The sequence below is a fragment of the Bemisia tabaci genome, chromosome 8 (assembly GCF_918797505.1).
Source record: "Bemisia tabaci chromosome 8, PGI_BMITA_v3".
In the NCBI taxonomy this organism is placed as follows: Eukaryota; Metazoa; Arthropoda; class Insecta; order Hemiptera; family Aleyrodidae; genus Bemisia; species Bemisia tabaci.
The window spans coordinates 36,969,989-36,994,325 of NC_092800.1; the positions used below are offsets into that span (position 1 = coordinate 36,969,989).

General features: G+C 39.4%; 1 protein-coding gene across 1 annotated transcript; it reads left to right on the plus strand.

Moving 5' to 3' along the window:
• Positions 1-1,110: 1,110 nt before the first annotated feature.
• Positions 1,111-24,252, plus strand: LOC109038767 (apolipoprotein D). The gene is made up of 5 exons (XM_019053953.2): positions 1,111-1,274; positions 17,386-17,521; positions 20,214-20,436; positions 21,477-21,628; positions 23,110-24,252. Exons 1-5 carry the CDS (start codon positions 1,261-1,263, stop codon positions 23,416-23,418), a joined length of 834 nt encoding a protein of 277 aa, XP_018909498.2. The 5' UTR covers positions 1,111-1,260; the 3' UTR covers positions 23,419-24,252.
• Positions 24,253-24,337: the final 85 nt, after the last annotated feature.

The window sequence follows — 24,337 nt, forward strand, 5'->3', positions numbered from 1 at the left end:
CAGCCAAGTTCCGATACCCGGATTATCGTTTTGCATAGTTCATATTCTTTTGTTATATTCCGTACCACTCGTTCATTTTTAATCCTCGTAGAAAAACCACCCATTTGTAAATACAATTCAAGCTGAAGCGCACTTCAGCTATGCATTCACCACTGCAAAAATTTCAGAGGAAATCGACACGCCCAGCGTGCATGAAGGCAGGCCCACCACAAGGGGGGGATACTGGGTCCCTGGTGCCGGAGCCCGGGCCCCGGAGGGGGCCCGTGTTTTCCGTGAAAAACCACTACGAATTCACATGCAACCCTTGTTTCGTAAGAAAAAGTGAAAAATTTAATCAAAAATTTCGCAAAAGGTGAATAGATTTTCAGAAACACGCTAGGGCACTATAGAATTCTTCTTAAATTTTCAAAGAAGTATACTTCTTGGAAAATTTCTAGCTATTTTCAAGATTTTCAGTACAGAGGGATATTTTTAGTAACTGCGTTTCATTTTCTTCCGTCGTCAGATGCTACTGGGCATCCTCGACTGCAATGGCTCATGGCTCAACTCCCTTGCCATAGACAAACAAGAAACGACGAAAATCAACTCCCAAGCTCAAAAAAAAGCTCTCAAGTTGAGGCCGAAATGGAGGAGATATCCCACCCTACGCTGAGAGTCCACCTTTACATCAAGACAAACTCTCCATGCAAAGATAGGGAGCAAATACATTGGCAGGGCTGCCACTTTATTTGGGGACTCCAAAACTGAAAACACGGCAACCCTGCTAATGTATTTGCTCCCTATCTTTGCATGGAGAGTTTGTCTTGATGTAGAGGTGGACTCTCAGGGTAGGGTGGGATATCTCCTCCATTTTGGCCTCAACTTGAGAGCTTTTTTTGAGCTTGGGAGATGATTTCAGAGAAAACCAGTGGCACCATCGTGTTTCTCGCGAACTTTTACACAAGTATCCATGGTCAAATCGCAAATCCCTCACACATGCAACATCTCCATTTTTTCAAAAACTGCACTTATATGCGCTTTGTCCTCCAAGCCCCTCCCCTCATCTTGTTTTTGTATCCACAGACGAGGTAAACTGACTCCCAGAGCAAAACCGGTATGCTATCACCTCCGTCCCGTTGTCGGCACGGCAACTACCTCTCCGCCGTGGCTAATCAGTAACGTGTTTAGTCATCCTTCATCAGTGCTCTGAACAAGGTGTCTTACGATCCGACTTCTCCGCGCTAGTGTTGTTGTTTGATTATAGCTAGATTTTTTCCCGAAATGCTTCCAAGCCGGTATGTATTTTTTAAGTGCTCTTACACCAACGGCTCTTTCTCAATTCCTTTCCAAGGGTTTTAATGTGCACCGAGATAACATTATTGACATCAAGTAAATACAAGTCAAAACTGGCTCTTGGAAACTGGTTCCTGGCTTTAGTAATTTTCGAATTGATTAATTTATTAATGATTACAGTAATACTTAAAATTGTTTTTTTTACATTATTAGAATGAAAGGATTGGTTATTCACAATTACGAAGAGTAAAGTTTTAGTTCGAGGAATTATAAACACAGCCAACTGCAGATGCTATAATTTTACTTAACTGGAGTATGGCTCACTCTAAAATGTATTTAACAATATGCATCCTTCCATTATTCATATGGAACGCCAATTATTAACTGATTTTACGAATTATAGAGTAAATCATTATTTTTTTTATTCAAAATTAATGCTATAATTTTTTTTCAGTAAGTTTACTCACTGAAATATGAACTAAAAATAGTGGACAAAAAATAAACGAACAGAGATATTATTTGCTCCGTAAGATTGAGCGGCCACATCTTACTGGGTTATTCAAATGGTTCGGCGAGAAGGGAATCATTTGTTTTTATTTTATTTTTTATTTTTTGTCTTGTTTTTTTTTCTTCATCTAGTATACAGATTGATCGAGTCTGTTCCTGATTTTTAAAAGTTCGTATTAGACTGACTCCTATGACTCTTTCAATCTCCATCATCAACCCCCCCCCCCCCCCTCCGTGGCAGAAATCAAGCCACAACGTTAATGTTTCCGATCCTCAGTAAAACAAGAATAATAATAGAGGCTCTACTCTCTGTAACGCGTCAATTGACAGACTCAAAATAAATGTTTTATCCGATTTAAATGGTAGCCTCGAAATTTCACCTGACTGCTGTCCGTCTTGTAAATGCGAATGGAGCAAATTGATCACCGACGATACCGCTATTCGAACGTTTAGGTTCTGTTTTTGCCTAATCGTCTAAATGAAGGCGAAAAATGTTCTTTAACTTAATTAAGGCGCCAAACTAACGTTCCTCCTGCGATCCTATGTCCTATTTTTAGAACGTAAGAGACTTAGTAGAGCTAAAACCTCTCTGATGTGTAACCAAAAGGAGGAGCGAGTGAAGCTAAATTTTTAAATTTAAGTTTTTCTCAAAATTCAACCAATCTTATTTAAGAAAATTAATTGATGTCGCTAGAACAGCAAAATTCATCTTATTTTTAAGAGATTGAGAGTCGTGTCAAACCAGTAAGTGTGTAAAAATGTAAACACCCAAATATGTAAAAGATAGCACACATCGATAATGAAAGCACCAATATTCGATTGAAATGTTCACAAATGACGCTTATGTTTTATTTTTTGAGGAAATATTCCTCAACATTCCCCTGCGAACTTGATGTGCTTGGTTTATTACTCTCACCATCGATATGGCTGTCTTGCTTGTGATAAAACTGTAAACTTACTAATAAGTCTCATTCTCATAAAATTCATGGATTTTGAATCACTGGAACAATATCCAAGAATTTTTGGACGATTATGAACGATTTTACGAGAAATGGATGACCTGCTAAAAAAACTGTCCTCTCGGACATTACCAGGCTAAAAGAAGGCGCCCATAATTTCGTCACTTTCCAGCCAAGGTATCACAAGCGCCATGCGACATTAAAAAATGTCCGCCGCCTTTTTTACTGAGATATTGTTGGTTGACTCGGTTTGAAAATTTCAGCCTTTCAGCTTGCACATGTACAAAGAAAATTCAGTGAAATTTTCGGAAACGCTTCGTTGAACAATTTCTCTGTAAAAAAATAAAATGGAGACGGAAATTTTTAAATGTCGCATGGTACTTGTGATACTTGACACTTGAAAATCCTTCACCGAACACATACTACATGCATATATGTACATTCAGCTACCGACACCCCGCAGGACTTTTGAGGGGCACCTCACCTTCTAATGATAGAACTCTGGATTTGCATGCACACAAATCAGTTATTTTGCGCAGGCTCTCTCCTTTCTCCTGCTCAGAGCACAAAGGAACTTAATGAATGTAAATTCATTTCGCTGCAAAACAAAGCAACGGCCTGGTAATGATATTCTGATCGAAAATCAGTCGTAGCTGACTGATATCCCGACGGAGCCGCATGATAAAAAACCATTAGCGCTGGCTGATTTGAAAAAAAAATCAGTAAGCGGCTGTCTCTCCAATGATCGCACGGGCCCATTTTCGATGACTTTGCGAGTTGCAATTATGAATCAGTGCTAATTTGTCGTGAGACAATCAACCAGACGTAGTTTTCTTCTTCCTCCATCATGCGTCTGTGCAATGAACCCACAGGTTTGATAGCCGAACATGGGAGCTGTTTGAGCGCACGAGCTATGTACACAGGGTTTTTTTTTGGGGGGGGGGGGGGGCAACATGCTCACATTTTTTCTCAAAACAGCGTCTACAGTTTTGTTATATCATGATCAAGTGGAAACAGCCTTTCTTGATGTTTTCTATTCTCCCACTTGGGAACCAATCAGAGAGCGGCACAGCATGGCAATAGTCTGTCGAAATTCCCTTCCAGAAAGAATATCACAAATGCTAAAGCCCAAGTCACACTTTCAAACTGTTCGTTCAACTCTTGAATGTAAAACTTGCAATGAAAAGTTAGATAGTGTGATGCTGATGCAAGGAAACGACAATTTGACGAAAAGTTGAAAGTGACGTCACGTTGAACAGAGAGTAATTGAATCAAATTTTTTTGCGTTCAACTTTTCATCCGAATTTTCGTTCAATTGTGTCGGATGAAAAGCTTGATAGTGTAAATTGGGCTTAAAATAATAAATCTTCAGGAGATAAAAAAAATTAATCGATGACTGGAAATATTATTTCCAACTGTATTTTGGCACTCACGCTGAAAATGCGATCATTTTGAGCAAGCATTTCGAAAAATAGCATCTTAATTCCATCAGTGTTGGCTCCACAGAGTTGAGCGATGAGCATGAGGCTGGATGCACCGCACCGCACCAGTTGGACTTGGACCGAAACAAGTATCGACCTTGACCCTTGATCTTATCTGAGATTGGTTCCCGTTCTTCCATACTCTTGGATGGTGTTACTAACCCCGACGGTGGCATGGCGTGCTTTGCGATGTATCGATTGATCTGCCATTTAAACCTATGGGAAAAGATCGATATACAGGGTGCTCGCAACGAATACATCGATAATCGATTCTTTACCATAGCTTCAAATAGGGAAATAACGATAACTCGCCGCTGAATCCCGACGAAGTGGAGTCTCGGGAACTCGATCGCCTTCTTTCCCGTCGCTTCCCTCAGGTCCGAACCATCGCGCGGTTAAGCGATCAGGAAGATGGCAATGGCCTTCTTTGAAATCACATCCAGTTTGTAGTCCTACAATACAGCCCCGATTACATCCCTATTCAGAGTGGTGGCTGGGACCGGAGGCGCTGCAGTTAATCGGAAATTGATTAAAACTAGTATTGTGAAATCAGGAAAAACGATGTAAAAAAAAGTTTTGAAAATTTCGGTTATAGGTCGCTTTTGAGCTTAAGAGGTCGATTAGGAAGATATGAATTTGCAGGTGTGATGACCGAGAATTCGTTTGATAGCTTAAGGCAATTACATGATGCTTCTATTATTTCAGAAAGAGATAGTTTGCTCTACTAAAATCTGAAGGAAGCGAATGGGTGAGAGGGGGGGGGGGCTGGTAAATTTGAATGAGAGGTTCTCCGGGCTGAAATGGAAAATTTCATAAATAATGAGAACTTAACATTTTACTTGAAATTTCATGAAAATTTCAATTTACCCATGAAATTTCAAAATCATGTAACAGGCTATTTTTCATGAAACTATGTAGGAACTTTTTGAAATTTCATGAGATTCACTTGAAAATTGAAGTGCGATCTTATTAGCCTTGCGAGATACCTGTCTCGCAGGAGGGGGTCAGCGGGACCTTTTTAAGAAACTGTTTGTGTTTTAACCCTTAAAAATTGAAATTTTCGGCGGGCGCCTTCGAAGTCAGAGACAAATGAAGCGGTAAAAATTGGATCGAATATGGCTTCTCTAAAGTTCCAAGAATATTTGGAGCTTCTCGTATCTTTAAAATACCTAATCACCGTTCATTTATGTCATCTAGTTCTTCAGTTCTGAGAATGTGTTTAATCCATTTTTTTCCTCACCGTAAAATTTTCCACCGAAGACCAGGAGTCTCCATTGGATGAGCTCTATCTTCGTTGAGTCATTCTCGTATACTGCCATGCTGAGTAAGAACGCCGTATGAGCCTTCAGACGTTGCCATATTTCCTTCAAGAAAAACCGAATTTACTGAGGAAATTGTGGATATTTTTCCTCCAATTTTTCAATCAATTTAGATCACGATTTAATCTAAAATATCTGAAAATTTCAAGGAAAAATACGCATAATTTTCCACAAAAATACATGTTTTATTCGGGGAAATTTGGCAACTCTCGAGTGTTCATACGCGTTTTTCCTTAGCAAGGCAGGATAACCTTCCATGCTTTGCAGTTCTCCTCTTTTTGATGGACAACCATTTCAGTACCTCATTTTTGCTTGTATTTCCAAGCAGAGTGATTTATATCCATGATAGAGCAGTTTTATAAAGTGCGCTCTAATGCTGTGTTTTTCCGTTCTCTTCCTCATGTCGTCAAGCTCCGGCCAACGTATCACAAGCGCCATGCGACGTTTCAAAATTTCCGCCACCCTTTTATTTTCTTACAGAGAAATTGTTCAACAAAGCTGTCCGAAAATTTCACTAAATTTTCTTTGTACTGCTGGTAAAATTCGGTGAACTTTTCAAACCGATTCAACCAAAAATTTCTCTGTAAAGAAATAAAATGGCGGCGGAAATTTTGTAACTTCAAATGGCGCTTGCGATACTTTGGTGACGAGTTTCCTTTAAATTTTATTAACACTAATCATTTTAAGGTCATTATCTAGGCTTATTTTACACAAATCAGTCCAACTACATCAGATATCGCGCAATAGTTTTCGTTTAAGTTCTATTTTTTAGATAAAAAACCGAACAACATTCTAACTGCAAAATCTCTGAGTTTTATTTCTTATAATTAAGAGGAAATTCCCAAGAGGTATCAAGGCGTTTTGTGTTTTATTTCCCTGACAATAAATAAAACAAGAGAAGAAATTAGACGACGTGAAATGCAGTTAGGTTGACTCTGGTCAGATCTGCCCACTTCTTCCGCACTCTGCTGAGACGCTAACTTAAAGCTATGCGTATTTTGAGACGTTTCCGGCTATTGGGTAATTTCTTTTTTGCAGCGAAGTAAGGAGTATTAAAAACAGATTAGGCGGCCGCGATTCCAGAGAGAAAAGAGGTCTCATTGGAGGAAGTAGGCGTAATGTCTCCTCAGAGAAAGTTACGTAAAATATGACGTTTTAAAGATAATGATGACGTTATAATTAGTCTATAGGACGTACTGTGATTTTTTCTCGGTTTCGTAGTTCCCACCCCTTTAATTTTTCAACCCATTTAATTTAAGGAGGAAAGCCTGATGGTTATCGAATCGATTTTTTCAAGAAAGGGTGTAAGTCCATGGGGGCGTTTTGATATGGCCTCGAGGTACTTCATTTCTTACGGCTGAAACACTGAGTCAGAATTTTCATGCCAAGAGATTAAGCCTCTCAATCCGATCTCTACAACAAATTCTAAATCCATCGAGCAAATCAGGAAATTCGCAAAAATTGATGAGTCTCTCATCTGGTACCATCCACCGTGAAATCCATAACGCCCTAAACACCGATTCAATTACTAAATGAACATTATTATTACTGTAGCTGTTCATTGGGGCACGACGGTGACTCTCGAGGATTTCGCGGATCGAGGTGAAAATGATTCCGTGGTGGATCGACATTGGTTTTAGTCGGCGCACAGAGGAGCGAGCCAATCGGAGAGGTCGGATATATTATGTGGAAAGTTTAAAAGCTAAAAGTGTTGGTTCTACCTGCGCGAATATAAAACGTAAATGTTTGAAAGTGGTTCCATATATTTTTTCGTAAAATTTCCTTCAAAAAAAGAATAAGCACCCGGTTTCATATCCCGACGAAACAAGGACTAAAATTTGCAGTTTCTGTAAATAATTTTATGTTTGACGTCACCCAGTGGTTCTTTCCATTGTGCGTCGGTTGTTCCAAATATTTTTTCCGCGTTATCGAAGATCCTCCAATTTTCAGAAGGATTCTCTTCATTTCTTTGACGTTGCATAGGCCTCCGTAGTTGCGCTGGTCTCAAAATCTTGTTCTAATGGTTGGATTGACGCCTACTAACGTTTGTATTCATATTGGACCGCGTTTAGCAGAAAGGAACTAAGCCACATCAGCTATTGTTAAATTTAACCTGGACAATTTTTTTACGAGAAAACGTTTGTAAGGATTTCTTTAAAAATATTAAGGAATTTGCTTCGCACACTTTGTTAGCATGATAACATTCGAACTGTAGGAGAGTCTTCGATACGGGAAAGTACACTGAAAAAAAAGTTCGGTAAATCCGAACTAGTTAGGATCATATGGAACCACGATTTTGTTCGGTACACACGACCGAATTATTCGGTCTGCTCAGCCGAACTGTTCGGTCCAATGAACCGAACTGTAAGAATTTATGATGGTTCGGTCGCACAAACCGAACAGTTCGGTTGAACAGACCGAATAATTCGGTTGTGTGCACCGAACAAAACCTGATTCCATATGATCCTAACTTGTTCGGATTTACCGAATTTTTTTTTTCAAAGTATCATTTTTCTTCATTTTGATTCCATCATAAAACATCAATTTCACAGGATGTGGCCCATCTCGATGTGTATCGATTGTTTACCATGCATTTAAATGGACGAAATCCAGTGTTGCCTTCTTGCGTTTGAATCACCACTGGTTGCCAGTTGAAGTTTTTTGACCCCTATTCCATCAACGAACAATAATAATTCTCATTTGTATCGCACTTGAGACGTGGTGATTCCTTCAAGGACAGTGAATAGGCAATGCCCATTGAAAATTTCCAGCCACGTGAGATCATACCCGTGGCAAAGTATTAATCTGAACTTCTGATTTCATCTAAATTGTGGAGATGCGGTCGGTAGTTTTGTGTGGGTGAGAAAATCCGCGAGGTACGTAAATTTACGCTGTCTATTGTGTCGGCACTCATCAAGTACGCCTATGGGCAACTGGAGTTATGTTTCGTTTCCTTTTTCCTACGAACGAAAAAAAAGAGGAAGTCATAAAAAACTAATCAGTAAGGAAGAGTTGAAATGTATTCATTTGTTAAGAGCCAGGGCGTTCATTCGTTTTGAAACACCGATACAAACCATCAAGTGAACGTGCCGGAGGAGGAGGGGTGCATAAGACGCGTTTACTCGCGTTGGGCACATTTTTGGTGAAAGCCCTGTCAACACTACAGCAAAAGTTCACGGAACTTTGCGCGAAAATTAAGTTCCGTAAACCTATCTCTGTGTGGACAAGGCCTTCCATTCATAAGAAAAGAACGAAAAAATTATGAAAGAATAAACATGAATGTGGTTTAATATTTTTAATTTCCGCCACCGCGCCAACCGCACTGTGTTTGGCGCAATGCGTGAAGTATCTCTACAGTCTTGTAGGCGCTATGCGTTTCACGCGCCGATCGCTGCTGACCGCACTACGTTTGACGCAATGCGTGAAGTATTCATGGAGTCTTGTAGGCGCTAATATGTGTTTCATGCCGACCGGCGCGGCGCGCCGAGGGCTTCTCCTTTCCATCTCAAGTCCTCGTCATCATTGCTCTCTGCGCCGCGCCGCTCCGGGCCAAATTGCGTGTTTGGATTCTCTCTCTCAATAGTCTGTCTCTTGTAACACCGAAAGACGAACAAATTAGAAATTACGTACTTAACTCTCAGGAAATGAGAGCTTTTTTCGCCTTTTCTCGTTTGTAATTTTTTTCTGAATCAGATTTTTTTCTTGATACCTACATTTGAAGAAATTACAAAATTTGCCGCCCCCCAAATTTGCCGCCATGGGCCGCAGCCCATGTGGCCACCCCCTTAATCCGGCCCTGCTTTGCACCCCACAGAGGATCGAGTCAATCAGGGAGGTCGGACGTGCAATTTTTGATTAAAACTGCAAATTTTGAGGTTCATCTCGTCAGATTTTAATTTTTAATTATTATCTGAAAGAAAATTTCACGAGAAAACCAATGGAACCAGTTTTAGAGCCACAAAATTTTGTATAAGCGGAGTTATAAGCTCATTAAAGTTTCCGAATTTTGTCCGATCTCTCCTGACTCGATCCACTGTGCGCTCTTTACAGACTGTTCTCGTTCTGTCGATATTTCAGTCAAGTTCTTAGCCCACTATGGAATATTTGAATTTTCAAAAAACTGAAAATTTCATGACACGAATATTTTAGAAGGTTAACAGCAAGGAGTAGTGGCAGAGATTAGGAGCTGTGTCATTGGGATCATAATCTTTGAGCAGATAGGAGTCAATTACGATTGAGCGACATACAGAGCGTAAAAATAGGCTGGTATTGCTGGTGCGTTGGTTGACCTGTATGTATAATTTCGAGTCAAATCTCAACCAACGTATCATTCTCATAATTTAATCATCAGTATAATTATACGCCATTGCATATTCTTCAGCGAGTTAGTTTGCGTCATTGAACTCCTACCTATAACGTTCATTCATGATCGATTCAATGGCCTAATTATTACTGGAGGATTTATAGAGGCTTCGCACATGGTCCAAATAAGTACCAGTATTCAATAGTATAAGTAATTGATGCAAGTGATAACAGCCTTCGATCAGAAAAATCGTTCTCATCATGTTGGCAATTCCCTAGGGATGATACATCCGCGGGTGTTTACGAGTCATTCTGACCCTCAGAAGCTAGACTGAGACCTCATGCGCCTAGATAATTTTTGATCCCGACTATGCGACTGTCTACGACGAGTTGGAAAATGTTCAGATGGACTTTCTTGCGATTTCGAGATTTCGGTGGAAACCTCTCAAGTGTCCTACAAGGGGATTAATTCGTTTTCTTATGTTTGGTGTGTTTCTGGAGACTAACCTTTTGAACTGCAAACTTTAAATTGCCGTCAATCCAGTTTGTTTCACCATTTTGAGAGTTTTTTCGTCCAACAATGTTCGTACAATGCTTCGCTATACTTTGGTATCAATGTCTCAATTTTTAGCCACTGTGAGCTGAGGCTTCCTCCCGTAGATGGTCACACATATCCTGCCGTGCTACGGAAAAATGCCGTATGAGCCTTCAGACGTAGCCAAATTTCCTTTGATAAAATACAAACTTACCATAAAAGTTGTGAATATTTTTCTTCAAATTTTTCAGACGATTGCGTGCGCATTTTAATCTAAAATATCTGAAAATTTCATGGAGGAATATGCATAACTTACCCCGAAAATTCACGTTTTGTCCGAGGAGATTTGGCAACTCTCGAATGTCCATACGGCGTTTTTCCTTAGGAAGGCAGCGCTAATGGAGGTCATTGATAAAATAACTTTTTTTCGAGGGACCATCGGGGTTTGCCCATAGGATCCGATTACGTGAACTTCTCGAAACCAATTTTCAGCCAGACTTATTCTGTTGACTATTTATAAGGATTTTGGACAGTTTTTCGAAATTTATCGACATGTTTTTTTAAAGGAATTTCTAGCATTGCCTCATCTCGGGTCCCTGAATCTCGATCGTTGATGCTCGTTTTGACGTGCAGTCTGTCGTGATTGCGCACGGAGCAGAAAGTTCATTTCTGTATGAGCCATGGTTAGCATATGCTTTTATGTGTCTCGAGGTTCATCCCAGCATGCACTTACTGCTATCTTCGCTATCATGACAGTAGTGGTGGTGGTAATGGATAATGGAGTGACAGAAAAGGCGCGGTTGTTATGAATGGCCCGAGTAAATGAATGAGTCACACTGTACACGTGAGTTGCGCGCAACCACAATACTACTTCCAACACGCTTAATACTATTCTGTTCGTTCCAGTCAGATCGTCTGTTGGCGGACAGTACGCAAAAATCGCTTCGATAATAAAATCAGGAGTTTTTTCGAATGTCTGGGCAAATAGTCAAATTACATCATCTTGGATTAGAATTTTGAGATTTCTTCTGATTTTTCACTTGAAAATATTCCAAATATGTAACAAGGATTATTCTTCGAAAATGTTGGTACTTTATAAAATTCTTCAGAATTTTCACCGCTGAGCTAAATTATCATTTTCGGCAGGGCTTTAAAATTGGATTATTTGCCTAGACATTAGAGAAAAGGACCGGATTTGACTATTTACCTGCGACTTATGATAAAATCCTTCTACAAAGAGAGGTTGAAACAGTCTTCAGATGTCTGGAAATACGATCAAAATTTAGAGAAAATTTTCTCATACAAATCCAATGAAGCGGAGGAATTTAGGCTGTTTTACTTTGAGGGACAACATGCGCAATCCTAGCAACTCCTGATGTCGCTTGCCTTCTTTTAAATTTTCACTCTTCATATGAGAAGGCCCATTTTTCCTGAAAAATTCGCTCCAATCCTCACGCTTTCGTCATTTGTGACATCAACGGCTCGATTTGACACCGATGGCTCCGATGAACTGAATCACCTTCGACTTGCGTTAGCACTCGCCAACTCAGTAATTTGCCGTCGGAGTCGACGCGCGCGGGCAACAATCGGACCGTTCAACGTCATTTTCCCACCCCCTCCCCCCTTGCCACGAGCCGAAGATGAAGACGGTAAATACAATCGGACTCGACTGTTACGCGCTATCCTTGGAATGTATTTGACTCGATTCTCTCGGTTGTTTGTGTTGCGTTACCGAGCATTACCCCATCGTCGCATCGGGGTCTTTCTCCTCGGACAGCCGCACCAAACCGCGCATGTCATCGATGCCGTGATAGCGAAGAGAGTAGTAAGTGCAAAAATGAAGTTTTGAGAAAACGGGCTCAGAAGCCTCTGACCGGAAAATTTTATTGAAAGAAGCCTCCGTTCTTTGTCAATTTGCCACTAATCGTCCGAAAGACTCCTAGAAATCGTTTGGATGATTAAAAATCGGCTACGCTGATTCGCCCCACAGAGTGTGGCATCACACTACATCTCCGACGAAAAATCCGAGATTGTCCCCACAGAATGTGGGACCACACAACAGCATATTTTCAAAGTATGAAAACGCGTTTTTGCTGTTGATCTCCGCCACAGATTTGAGGGTGGAATCAACAGCATTTACGCCGTTTTATTTCTTGATAACGGTTTTATTCGTTTCGACATTCAGGCCATCGAAATGATTAAAACTAATCTATCTGTCCATAAAATTCGGAAGAATCACATTCATCACACAATGATCTCCATTAAAATGAGCTGTTTCTTACAGTTTGCTTGATCATCGAACCCTCCACGTGCTAATATTCAGTGGACACGCTTATAGAGCCGCAAAATCCACGGCACAACCCTTGGATACAACTATTCGTGCTTAGTGATAGCGCGTGTTGCCTAAATAAAAATTGAAGGCGCTTCCGCGTATTGCGCTTTCACAAAAGCACATATGATTATCATCCAGCGGGTAGCGATCTGCTAGCCGTGATTCATAGTAGGGATTCTGAAGGAGTCGTGAATGAGACTGCCTTGAATATATTCGCAACTTACCTTCACTTTTCAGATGCATTTGAATATTGTGTATTGAGACCATTATTCACCTGTAAGGTAAATGGGAGTGTATATCTGATGCTTTTTGATTAACTAATTACTACGCTCTTGTCCTGCGTGCCGACCTGTCATATATCGATGGCCAAAGTGCCAAACCACGTATCTTTAATGCGATGTTTCAAAGTTGCTGCCCCTATTGGGCCAATTGTATAACTTGAAATTCATGTACAGAATATTTTGCTGATGAATAAGAAAAATCAAGAAAGTTCTCGAGAAACTACTTTGAATAGTTTTTCAAAGAAAAAATAAAGTACGACAGAAAATCTACAACGTCGCAACGGCGGCACGTGGTTTTGCACCTTGTTCATCGATATTAAAGTAGTGAGTTTATGTCTTGTGAGCAGAATTTTAAAACATTCGTTAAGATATTGAGTCGGCTAGGTATGGAGGTACGATATACACACAATATTTCACAAAGATACCAATATTTAGACGTGCGCGTCCTTTAGGGAGCTTGAGAGATCTCTGAATACGTTCTTAATTTTTTTTATCTCTTTATTTGTTTTCAAAATTATTATTGATTTGGACACATCCTACCATAATTTGAGCAAATTAAACCTTAATTTTTCTCAAATTTTAAGAATAAGAGACGCCTTAACGCGCGTTGATGCCAGCGCAGAGATACAGCTATTCGTGCTCGATGGATGGCCGTGTTGCATCTGCAAAATTGAAGGCGCGATGGCGCGAGGTGTGAACTCGCAATGCTCCGTTTTATGCTACCAATAAGGTAGACTCGAGCAGACTCGGGAGTAGAATTGGAAAACGAAGCCCAAATACGTTTTTCCTATCTTCGGCTTTGTTAACACTAGATGTTTTCAATTCATCGTCTAATTTTTTTTTTAAGGATGTATTTGTAGACAAATATCTGAAGCTCCTATGTGCGAGCACTATAACACCCCCGAAGAGATGGTCGGATCAATTTGACCTGGCTTGAGCATCTAAGGATTAAACAATATTTTCTTTCCGAATTTTTTTTTCTGTTCTTTCCTATTCCAAAGTATAAAGTTGGAGTTACCAACTTTACTGAAAAAATCAGTAGTGTTCTCTAAATTTTAGTCCATTAAACTTTTGGACGACAAATTGTTTTTAAATAAACTGTCAGATCGTAGATAGACTTTGTTGCACCTGTCTACGCTCATGTGTCACAGTTGAACGCGATCGAGATGAGACGTGCCTTAAGTGGATTGTAGTAACCGGTTTTTATTTACTTATGGCTTCGGCTTATTTTCCTTGACTCTTTCCGAGGGAAATTCCAGATCAACGTCAGAATCTTCAGGTAAACAGAGTGACAGTTGTGAGCACTCAGACTACATCTATAAATAAAGGTACTTTTAGGGCTATGCATATTCATGCAAGCAAAGGTTTATAAAAAATGCGTAAGGCGGCTCTGTTTTTGGCATTATATTTCTTCGTCGACACTAGAGAAAATATATTTTTTAAAATATCTCAACATTTTAATACATTTTGAGGGAATCTTGTGACCCTTGGAACGTGGACAGTTCTGTTTATATCAACTGCTTAGCACTTTATCTGACTAATTTTTATTATTCTGTTGATTTTCCAAATTCTGCATTACTTATGGGGTATCTCGAACGCAGACATTTTTCATGAGAAAAGTATACAATAAGTTTTTGGAATATTTCTTCTGCATGTGAAATGTTATATTAAGATTGCAAAATGCTCATAAAAATCATCCCTCTTTTTCTTTTTCTCGGATATAGGACCAGAAAATTATCGAAATGATGCACGACAAAGAAACTACTTGCTACCGCAACGCCCTTTTGAAATTTTCATAACCAAAACCTTAGTTGAAAAAAAAATAAATAATAAAACCAATATTTTTTCTTCCTAAATGTGCAGGATTGTTATTACTTTTCACGAGGACTATATCGAGGGTTACAATTTAAAGGAATCCTGGGTGCATACCTGTTTACCCTGGTAAAAATTGGCGATAAGAGCTGCGTTTCAAAATACCATAGGAATTCTTATAGCCGGCTAAAGAAGGCTACAGAAAATCATCATATAGCTGGCTGTAGAATGCGGAGAAAATCATACGGCCGGGCTATACGAAGCGATAAAAAATTATGCAGCCGGGCTATAGTTCCTATCGCCGGGCTTTACACTTTATCGCCTGGCCGTTGCTTTTTCGCCATCGATTATAAAAGGCTATAAGAAATTGTGTAGAAATTCGTGTGCTTTGGAAATCATTAAGTTTGATACGGAACCACCTTAATATTTACAAAACACACATTATATTTTCCTTTAATACATATTTTTTTCATCAATTAAAATGAGAATAATCCATACAGGATGTGCAAACATTTCAAAATCATGAGTTGAATAACGCTGACTCCGCCAGATTAAATATTAGAGCCTAACACAAAGCGGAGCGGCGACGCACTGGCGCCTACAAACCTAACAGGGATACTTCACGCATTGCGCAACGCGTGAAGTATCCCTGTTAGGTTTGTAGGCGCCAATGCGTGTTTCGCGCTGGCTGCCCGCCTGCCACGGCGCTTGAAGCAACTATTTCACACCAGAGGTATTGCACAGTATCATACGAAACTGAAGGCGCTCTAATATATTAGTAATGGCAGGCATCCATCAAAAGTACGGAGCTTTCCTCGCAAAATAAATCAAGATACTACGGCCCAAAAAGAGAGCAGTATTCCAAAAACTCACTAAGTCCTAGCATCCGTAATTTGTAACGTTTAGCATACACTTTATCGCCTGGCTGTTGCTTAGTCGCCATCGGCTATAAAAGGCTATAAGAAATTGTGTAGCCGGCTATAGAAGCTATTGGAAATCTTACAGCCGGCTGTAGGTCTATGGTATTTTGGAACACAGATTCTACTGCCAATTTTTACCAGGGTAAGATTTGCGCTTTCAATTTTGACATTGGTATTATAATACACTTCTTTTTTTGCATAGAATTGGAGTTAAAGATTCACCTTCTACAATCCCAAGAATGATACCTAAATGTTCACCTCATTACCTACTATTTCAACTCATTCTTTGCATGCTACGAAAGAACTATGAAGTATTGACCGCAAACGGAAGCAGTCCTTCCCATAGACTCATAATCGATTCTAACTGTTCGGCCTTAAAAACTCTAAGTCTACTTGTACGCGTCTTTTCAGAAGTTGAAAGCTGCGACCATATAGCTCCTTCTTCCTTTTGTTTCTTTGTTTCGTTGGTGTTGAAGCACTCAATTCCGGCTGTCAAATTCCGTGCTTATCACAACTATCCGGCATTAAGCCCGTCTAGCTTCGTGGCTTTCAGTCTGGTCAGCGAGGATTTCGCACGAGACAATAAAACGCATTGACAGCTCTGTCTTGTTACGGAAGAAGACCGTAAGTACAACCCGGAATGAATCTTAAAGTTCATAAGAACACATGCTAACCGCGGCTTTCGCCGATTTGTTATTGTCTCTTTCGAACTGTCATGCTGAGGATAAATGAGGTAACTATGAGCCATCAGACGTAGCCATATTTCCTTCGATGAAAAACAAGTTTTCCAGGAATCCTTTGAATATTTGTTGATAGTTTTTCAGAGAATCTTATTATTCGAGTTTTGATTTACTCTGAGAAAATTGAAAATGTTCTTTAACGTAAAAAAGTAATGGAAATGTTGATAATACTGCGTGCAAAGTAGCTAACATTGAAAAAATTATTTAAAAAAATTCCGTTTGATTTTGAGGAATTTTTCCAGCTTCATTTTTTCTTTTTTTCTCTCAAAGAAGACATTTTTTACTCAAAGGTTTTCTTTTACATTTAAAGTATTCTTTTACTTTTGTTAATGAAAGGAAAATTAAATTTGTCATTATAATTACACAGTTATTTCTTTGAATTACAAAAAAAAAAAAAAATTAATTTGCAAAGAAAAAACTCATTTGCCCGAAAAAAAAGTGTAATGAAAATCTTTTCCTCGAAAGCACAAAAACTTTTTAGCCAGAAAATAATGCTAAAATCAAAGACATTTTTTTTTAAATTAGAAGAAGTTTTTAAACAAATTTTTAAATATCAAGAACAAATATTCGTACATACATATAAGTCGCTTTACAGCACTCCCTCGCGCTCAAAATTACCCCCCTCCCTCGCGCTACAAATATTCGTAACTTTTACAACGCTTTACAGCACTCCCTCGTGCTCAAAATTACCCCCTCCCTTGTGCTACAAATATTAGTAACTTTCGTTAAATATATAATTTTTCAGGGGAAATTTGGCAACGTTTGAATGCTCATACGACTTTTTTCCTCAGCACATGCGGTGAGGTCGAGACGCGACTGGAAATGAAAATCGGAAAGGAGGCATAATGAGTCACGACTTGGCGGAGACCGATGTCCAGTAATTTAAATTTAATAACAGCCGGTGTTTGCGTTCGTCTTGTTTCAGGTCGCTCAATAAAATGGCACTCCTCGCCGTTTCCTGCGTGCTAACCTTCGTTCTTCTCGGGTCAGTCCGAGGTCATACCTACCATCTTGGGGACTGCCCTAATGTCGAACCCATGCCAAATTTTGAAATGTCCAAAGTGAGTACCTTTCTTTTGCAAATCATTTGTACCTGACAATTTTTTGGATAAAAAGCGCACTAAGGGGCTGTTTAAGTATTACGTAACGCACTTAGGGGGGGGGGGGTTGAGCCAGCGTTACGGTGCTTTACAAGGGGAGGGGGGGGTCATGCCCAGCGTTACTTAACAAATCCGAGTCGGGGAAAAAAAATGTGCACAAAATTGAAAATCGGCCGCCCTTCCCGAGTGAGTCTTTCCGTAATGTTTTGAAAATGGGGGGGGGGGGGGGGTCAGGCCAGCGTTATATAATTCAGAATGTGGGTTGTAGGGCTGCGTTACGGGTGCATACATGGTAGGAGGGGGGGGGGGGGTAAAATCGGGAAAAATCGTTACGTAATACTTGAACGGTCCCTCAGTCACTTTTTCGAAATTTCAGGAAGCTCTACGAAAAACTGGGATTTTTATTTTTTTAATTACACATTTAATCCAAAACTTGTCCTTATCTCAGGACCAATGTGATTAAACCTATTTATACTTAGCAAGAATACTGGACAAATAACAGTGACGAGGCGCGTGTGAATGGTCGAGTTTCGATATTTCCCCATTTGCTGCTATAATAAAGAATCGATTATCAAGGTGTTCGTTGCGAACACATACTCTTTATCGATCCTTTTCCGTAGGTTTAAACGGCAGATCAATCGATATATCGCAAAGCACGCCACGCCAACGTCTGACGATACGATTGACTGATACTCTCCGCAAACCTAGAGCAAATAAAACGTGCCCCGAAAGCGTCAGAGCAAACTGATTCATCCTGTAAATAATTTGGATGGAAGTTACTAGGCTTAGGAACCTTGAAAGATAAGCCCGGCTGACTCAGGATCCTCATTTAAATTCAGATCATCTTCCGCCAAGTAAAGCTGAATAAAAAAAGCTCTCATTGAAAGAACTGAGCGAGAGTTTTTAAAATTCACTGCTCTGAAAACTATTTTACATTTTTACATAAAGCATAGAGTCTTAAGTATGGTAGGAATTATGATTTTTTTTTCTTTTTCTTTTAGAGGGGAACAGAAATAAGGCGCTCTACCGAAGGGGGTTTTAGGAGACTCCACAAGCTTCTGAGAGACTCCGAGAAGCCCCACGGAAAATATTGGAAAATCGAAACCACTTTGTTGGAATTTCGAGTGAAAGTCTTATATAATCAATTTTTTTAAATTTTGTGTGGGGTCTTCATTTTAGGAGCTGTGCTACAAAGATGGGTTAAGTGCGAAGAAGGGATTTTTGCGGCATATAAGTCCTTCTTTAATGAGCCGACCGATAATTTGCAATTATTTGTATGGTTTGCGTTAAATGCACTTCAGTTTCTTATTTTGCGTTTTCGTAAAGAATATTTTGGCCTCTATTGATTTCCCTAATTTTTCACCAATCCTCTAGGATTCTTCATAAAGCACAATTTTCTTTTTATAAACGAGAGGTTCCATGCATAATTTACCAAATTTCGGATTGCAGAGGAATAAATTTTTTTAAAAATTTGACTCATTCTGTGATTATTTTAGAACTCTTAAGGATTTTCTGATTATACTCACGATTTATTAAAATTATTTGTCTGTCTCATTAACTACGGAGTACGGAGTTACGCTTTGTATTTAATTAATTTAAATGTGGGAAAGAACATTTTTGTATGAGGTCTGATTAATCCTATGGGTAGTTATTCGAGAGCTATTGTAACATCAGGGGCTTAAAAACCCCTACAGTATGAATCTATCAATAGTAAAATTAGAATTGGAGAATGGACTTATTCTTAGTTTATGTTTAAATGTGATGTAAGGTAAGACTGCTACTCATTGTCCGACTGTTTGCAGAGCCTTGGAACAGCAAGATAGGCAACAAAACCTACACAACGAGCAATGAGTTTCCAAGTCATTTGAAGGCGTTTCTCAGGCGATATCATAAATGAGAACGCATCTTAGTGAGAGAGAGAGCAACGGGATGGTTACATCAAAAGGGTAAAATGAATGATAGAATGAAAATGTGTTTGGATCCAACAAATTTTTTAGGGCCTTTTTTTGTGGAAAAAAACGCCAATACATGTTGAACCAAATAGGAGCTATGGCAAAATGAAGTTAGCGGTCGAAAAGAGTGATTTTTACAGCAGTAAGTTATCCGGTATTCTAATATGCAATGTTTCTAATAGGGCATGAAATCTTTGGATTTTAATGCAACTCCACATCTATTTTTGGCACAAAATTAAATTAAGCCACCCACAGTTCATTCTTAAAGACTTTTCATAGAGTTTTCCGAGCGGAAACCTCATAATTCGATCCCTCGATCCAACGTGTCAAAAACAATTCTACCTAAAATTTTGCTTCCACGGAGTAGGCTCTTAAATGGTCACACACATTAATGCGTGAGAGCATAGATGTGTGAATAACTTCTTCATTAAAATTTAAATTCATAAATGTAATTATAATTTTGGAAACCATTAGTTTGGCTTGACTTAAAATATTACTAAAATAAAAATAAAGATCAATAATAAGTACAAAATATAAAGTCTACGACATTAAACTTGATAAATTTATTATTATATAATTTTTACCATTATCATAACAACTAAAGGAGGTTTCCGAGGAAAATTTCACAATTTTTTTTCCCCGCGATATCCATCATTGAGAGTGACTTGTCCTTTACTAATTCATAAAATGTATGTTTCTAGTTCCTGGGAAAATGGTACGTCATCCAAAAAACTTCAACCGGCAGTCGTTGCGTCATTTACAACTTTACCAACACCAATGAGCCTGACCATTACCAAATCGAACAAATTAGTGAACACCCTGTTTTGGGATTGGCCAGCGTAGACAACAACTACCACTACTCTGGCAAACTGTCCGTCAACGACCCTGATACGCCAGCAAAAATGACAGTTCGCTTCCCACTCAGTAAGTACAGTAAACGAAATGAAGAAATGTTTTCAAGAAAAGATTATGACTTCATAATCATTAGGATCCTGGTTGAAATAGCAATATTGATAAAGAGGCCTGAAACAGACGTCACAACTAGCGAAACTTTTTAAGGATCCATGCAATAACGACACTTCTAAATATTTATTGACTTCTGTTACATTTGCGTAATGTAGGTACTCAAATTAAATTAGGAAAAAGAAAAAAATGTGACACTCGAAAGTTTAAGATGGAAGTCAAATGTCGCAGACGGGATAAGCAATGAAACTCGTGACGATATGAGCATGGAGACAAATGGACTGCATTTTGCAATTTGGAACTATAAATTCTGGCTCATCTGAAAAAACACTTATGTGCATAGGGAAACTAATGGCACATACTTTGTTTTTAAACCGGGCCAGAATTTATAGTTCCATATTGCAAAATGCAGTCCAAATATCTTAGACGTGACTACCACTTCCATGCAGGAGTTAGCGCCTTAATGCAACTATTCATGATCAAGGGATGTCCGTGTTGCGTGCTCATAAAATGAAGGCTCCCTGAATTCCTTTAGGCCTTTACAAGATTAAAACAATGAATTCGTGTCTCCCTATATTGAATATCTGAGTATTACCGATGGTAATTTTGCAAGTCTGGTAGCAAACATGCAGGAGAAGGGAGCATCGAACGTTAGTTACCCGTCCTATCTTTCCTTTTTTCTTGGTTAAAAAGGTAACTTCTCTCTCGAAGTCTGCTCATGATATTTAGACTCCAGCATGCAATAGAAACTGATATTTCTTTCTTACTTCAGAAACAACGTGGATACCATTAGTTTTCGCATGAAGATAGGTGGTTTTATGGATGAGATTGATACATAAGTTCCTCATGGCGCACTAAGTTCATTCGCACTTACGAAAAACTCGTTGAGGAAGGAAAAATATTTGGATGTCTATTGCAGAATACGAATGTAAACATTTTTCGGAATTGATATGGCTTATGTGATATTTCTATAAATTAATAATTTTTTTGCCTTATTATAGGTGTTGCTGGAAGCGCTGCATACACTGTTTTTTCAACTGATTATGATAAATACGGTGCCATTTTCACGTGCCAGAAGTTAGCCTTTGCCAACCGCTTATCAGCTACCATCTTGTCTCGAACCAAAACTCTCGACAAAATTTACGTTGATAAGGTAAGTAAGCATGGCCGGATTCACCTACTTGCCGCCCATGGGCCGCCTGTATTTTGCCGCTCCCTTCTCATTCGTTTTGAAACTCGATAAAAACCATCAAATGAGCCTGTCAGCGGGGAGGGAAGCATAAGACGCATTTACTCGTGTTGAACACATTTTTTGGGAAAGCCCTGTCAACACTACTAGCAAAAGTTCACGGAACTTTGCGCGAAAGTTAAGTTCCGTAAACCTATCTCTGTGTGGACAAGGCCTTCCATTCATAAGAACGAAAAAATTATGAAAGAACAAACATAAATGTGCATCAATGATTTTAACTTCCGCCGCCGCGCCGCGCAGACCGCACCGTGTTTGGCGCAATGCGAGAAGTATTCATGCATTCTTGTAGGCGCTATCCGTTTCACGCTGACCGCAATGACCGCACTGTGTTTGATGCAATGCGTGAAGTATTCGTGCAGTCTTGTAGGCGCTAATATGTGTTACATGCCGATCGCCGCGCCGAGGCTTCTCCTTTTCATCTCAAGTCCTCGTTATCATTTCTCTCTAAGTCGCGCCGTTCCAGGCCATATTGCGTGTTTGGTCTCTCTCTTAACTCGACTTATTGAAGGTGCTGTCTCTTGTATCACTAAGAGACGAAAAAATTAGAAATTACTCTACTTTCAGGAAATGAGAGATTTTGTCGCCTTTTCTCGTTTGTAATATTGTTTTTATAAATCCGATTTTTTTTTATACCTACACTTTAAAAAATTGCAAATTTTTGCCGCCCCTTAGATTTGCCGCCATGGGCCGCGGCCCATGTGGCCACCCCCTTAATCCGGCCCTGTAAGTAAGATGTTTAAACTTGCACTGATGCATACTTATAGAACTAACCTAGATTGCAAAATTAATTTTGCATGAATGAATGGTACTTACAATTAGTAGGATCTTTATGCGGAGGAGTCAAATGCCACTTATTCAACTCTTGGATAAAGATGCATGAGGAATTCCATGGGAACCCATTGGATTCCATAGGATGGGAAAATACACACCCATGGGTGTCATTTTTCTCAAATTTTGAGATCGCAAATCTGTTGTCAGGGTACTAAAAAATTCACTTAACAATTTTGACCAAAAAAAATCAACGTAATAAAGGCGTGGTTCTTCAAGAGGAAAAATATTGCATTCGATACTGATATCGAAACTGCACTCGAATGCGATAGTTTTCCTCTAAAAAACCACGCCTTTATTACTTTGAATTTGTTTGTCAAAATTGGTAAGTGAATTGTTTAGTCTCCTGACAACAGAACTGCGATCTCAAAATTCGAGAAAAATGACGAGTTGCTGAAAAAATGGAACAATCGATGATATATGTAGCATGCCGTTATGTCACAAAATATGGCGTTCATCGAATCATAGAGAGTAACGGTGCTGTTAAATCGTAAGAGTCGCCACACAGTACACCCAATTTTCTCTTTCCTGTGACGAATGCACATCCCTTGTTTCAGATCCGCTCGAAGCTGAGCGCGGCCGGCGTGAACCCTTACGACCTGAGCGTGATCGACCACTCGAACTGCGAGAAGAAGGACGGCGTGAACATCAACATCAACGACGAGACGTTCAGCCCCTCGAGCATCGGTGGAGCCGTCAAGAAGGTCGGTCAGAAGATCGGCGAGGGCTTCGACAAGGGAGTCGAGGGTGCCAAGAAGCTCTACCACTCCATCAGCGACGACTCCAAGGATGATGACTCCAAGGAGAGTCGTAGGGAGGAGCTCATGAAGCCTACTTACAATGCCGATGCTGAATGGCTTCCTTGAATTCCCTTAATTCCCTTAATTCCGAAGTTCGGGGTTGATATTTCCAGCTTATAAAACCAACTTACAAGTTAGAATGCCGATGCTGAATGGCTCCCTGAATTCCCTTAATTTCCTTAATTCCGAAGGGTTGGTTGACTATTTCCAGCTTATAAAGTCACCTTAAAAAACCGATGCTGAATGGCTTCTTCGAATTCCCTTAATTTCCTCAATTGCGTTAATTTCCTTGATTCCGAAGTTCGGGGTTGACTATTTCAAGCCATTGGCGGATCCAGCGATTTGGCAACATCGTTTTCTCTCCATTTAAACCAATGGAAATGTATCGATTCTTGAAGGGGCTTGGTGCTCTGACCAGAAGCGATTATTTAACATAGGTTTAAATGGAGTAAATTCGGTATTGCCAAATTGATGGATCTGCCTCTGTTTCCAGCTTTCCGGTTTTGTTACGTATTACGCCTCTAGGAGTTGTCGAAAGATTCATTTAAAAAAAGGGTTAAAACGTTTTACCTACTTTGAGAAAACACATTTTCCTTTAATTTATTGGAAGTTTTGGTTTAGAATCGAATTTTTTTGGTCCAGGCCAACTGTCAGCAAATTCTTATCGCGATGTCAAATTGCTTTGCGAGCGCTTGCTCTTATAGAGTTGAGCCATAGCGCAGCCATATAATCTTTTTTCTATGTTTCTGTGATCACAATGTTTATACTCAGAATACGGTTTTTCACTCTCATTGTTCCTGCGTTTGTTTACATTTTACATTTTTATATTTTTTTGTTCGGATTTTCACATTCGCTTATTTTCTGTGGTCGTTTAGTGAGAATAAACTTCATTGAAACAGATGCGTCGATTTATACTTTCAAAACAATCTGATAGCAGTTCACCTTTCTATGACCAAATAAGATAGAGAAAAAAGTTCAAGGCAAA

Coding starts and splice junctions, on each gene's coding strand:
- LOC109038767 (XM_019053953.2), top strand. Junction 17,522..20,213: donor CAAATTTTGAAATGTCCAAA/GTGAGTACCTTT, acceptor GTATGTTTCTAG/TTCCTGGGAAAATGGTACGT. Junction 21,629..23,109: donor ACAAAATTTACGTTGATAAG/GTAAGTAAGCAT, acceptor CCCTTGTTTCAG/ATCCGCTCGAAGCTGAGCGC.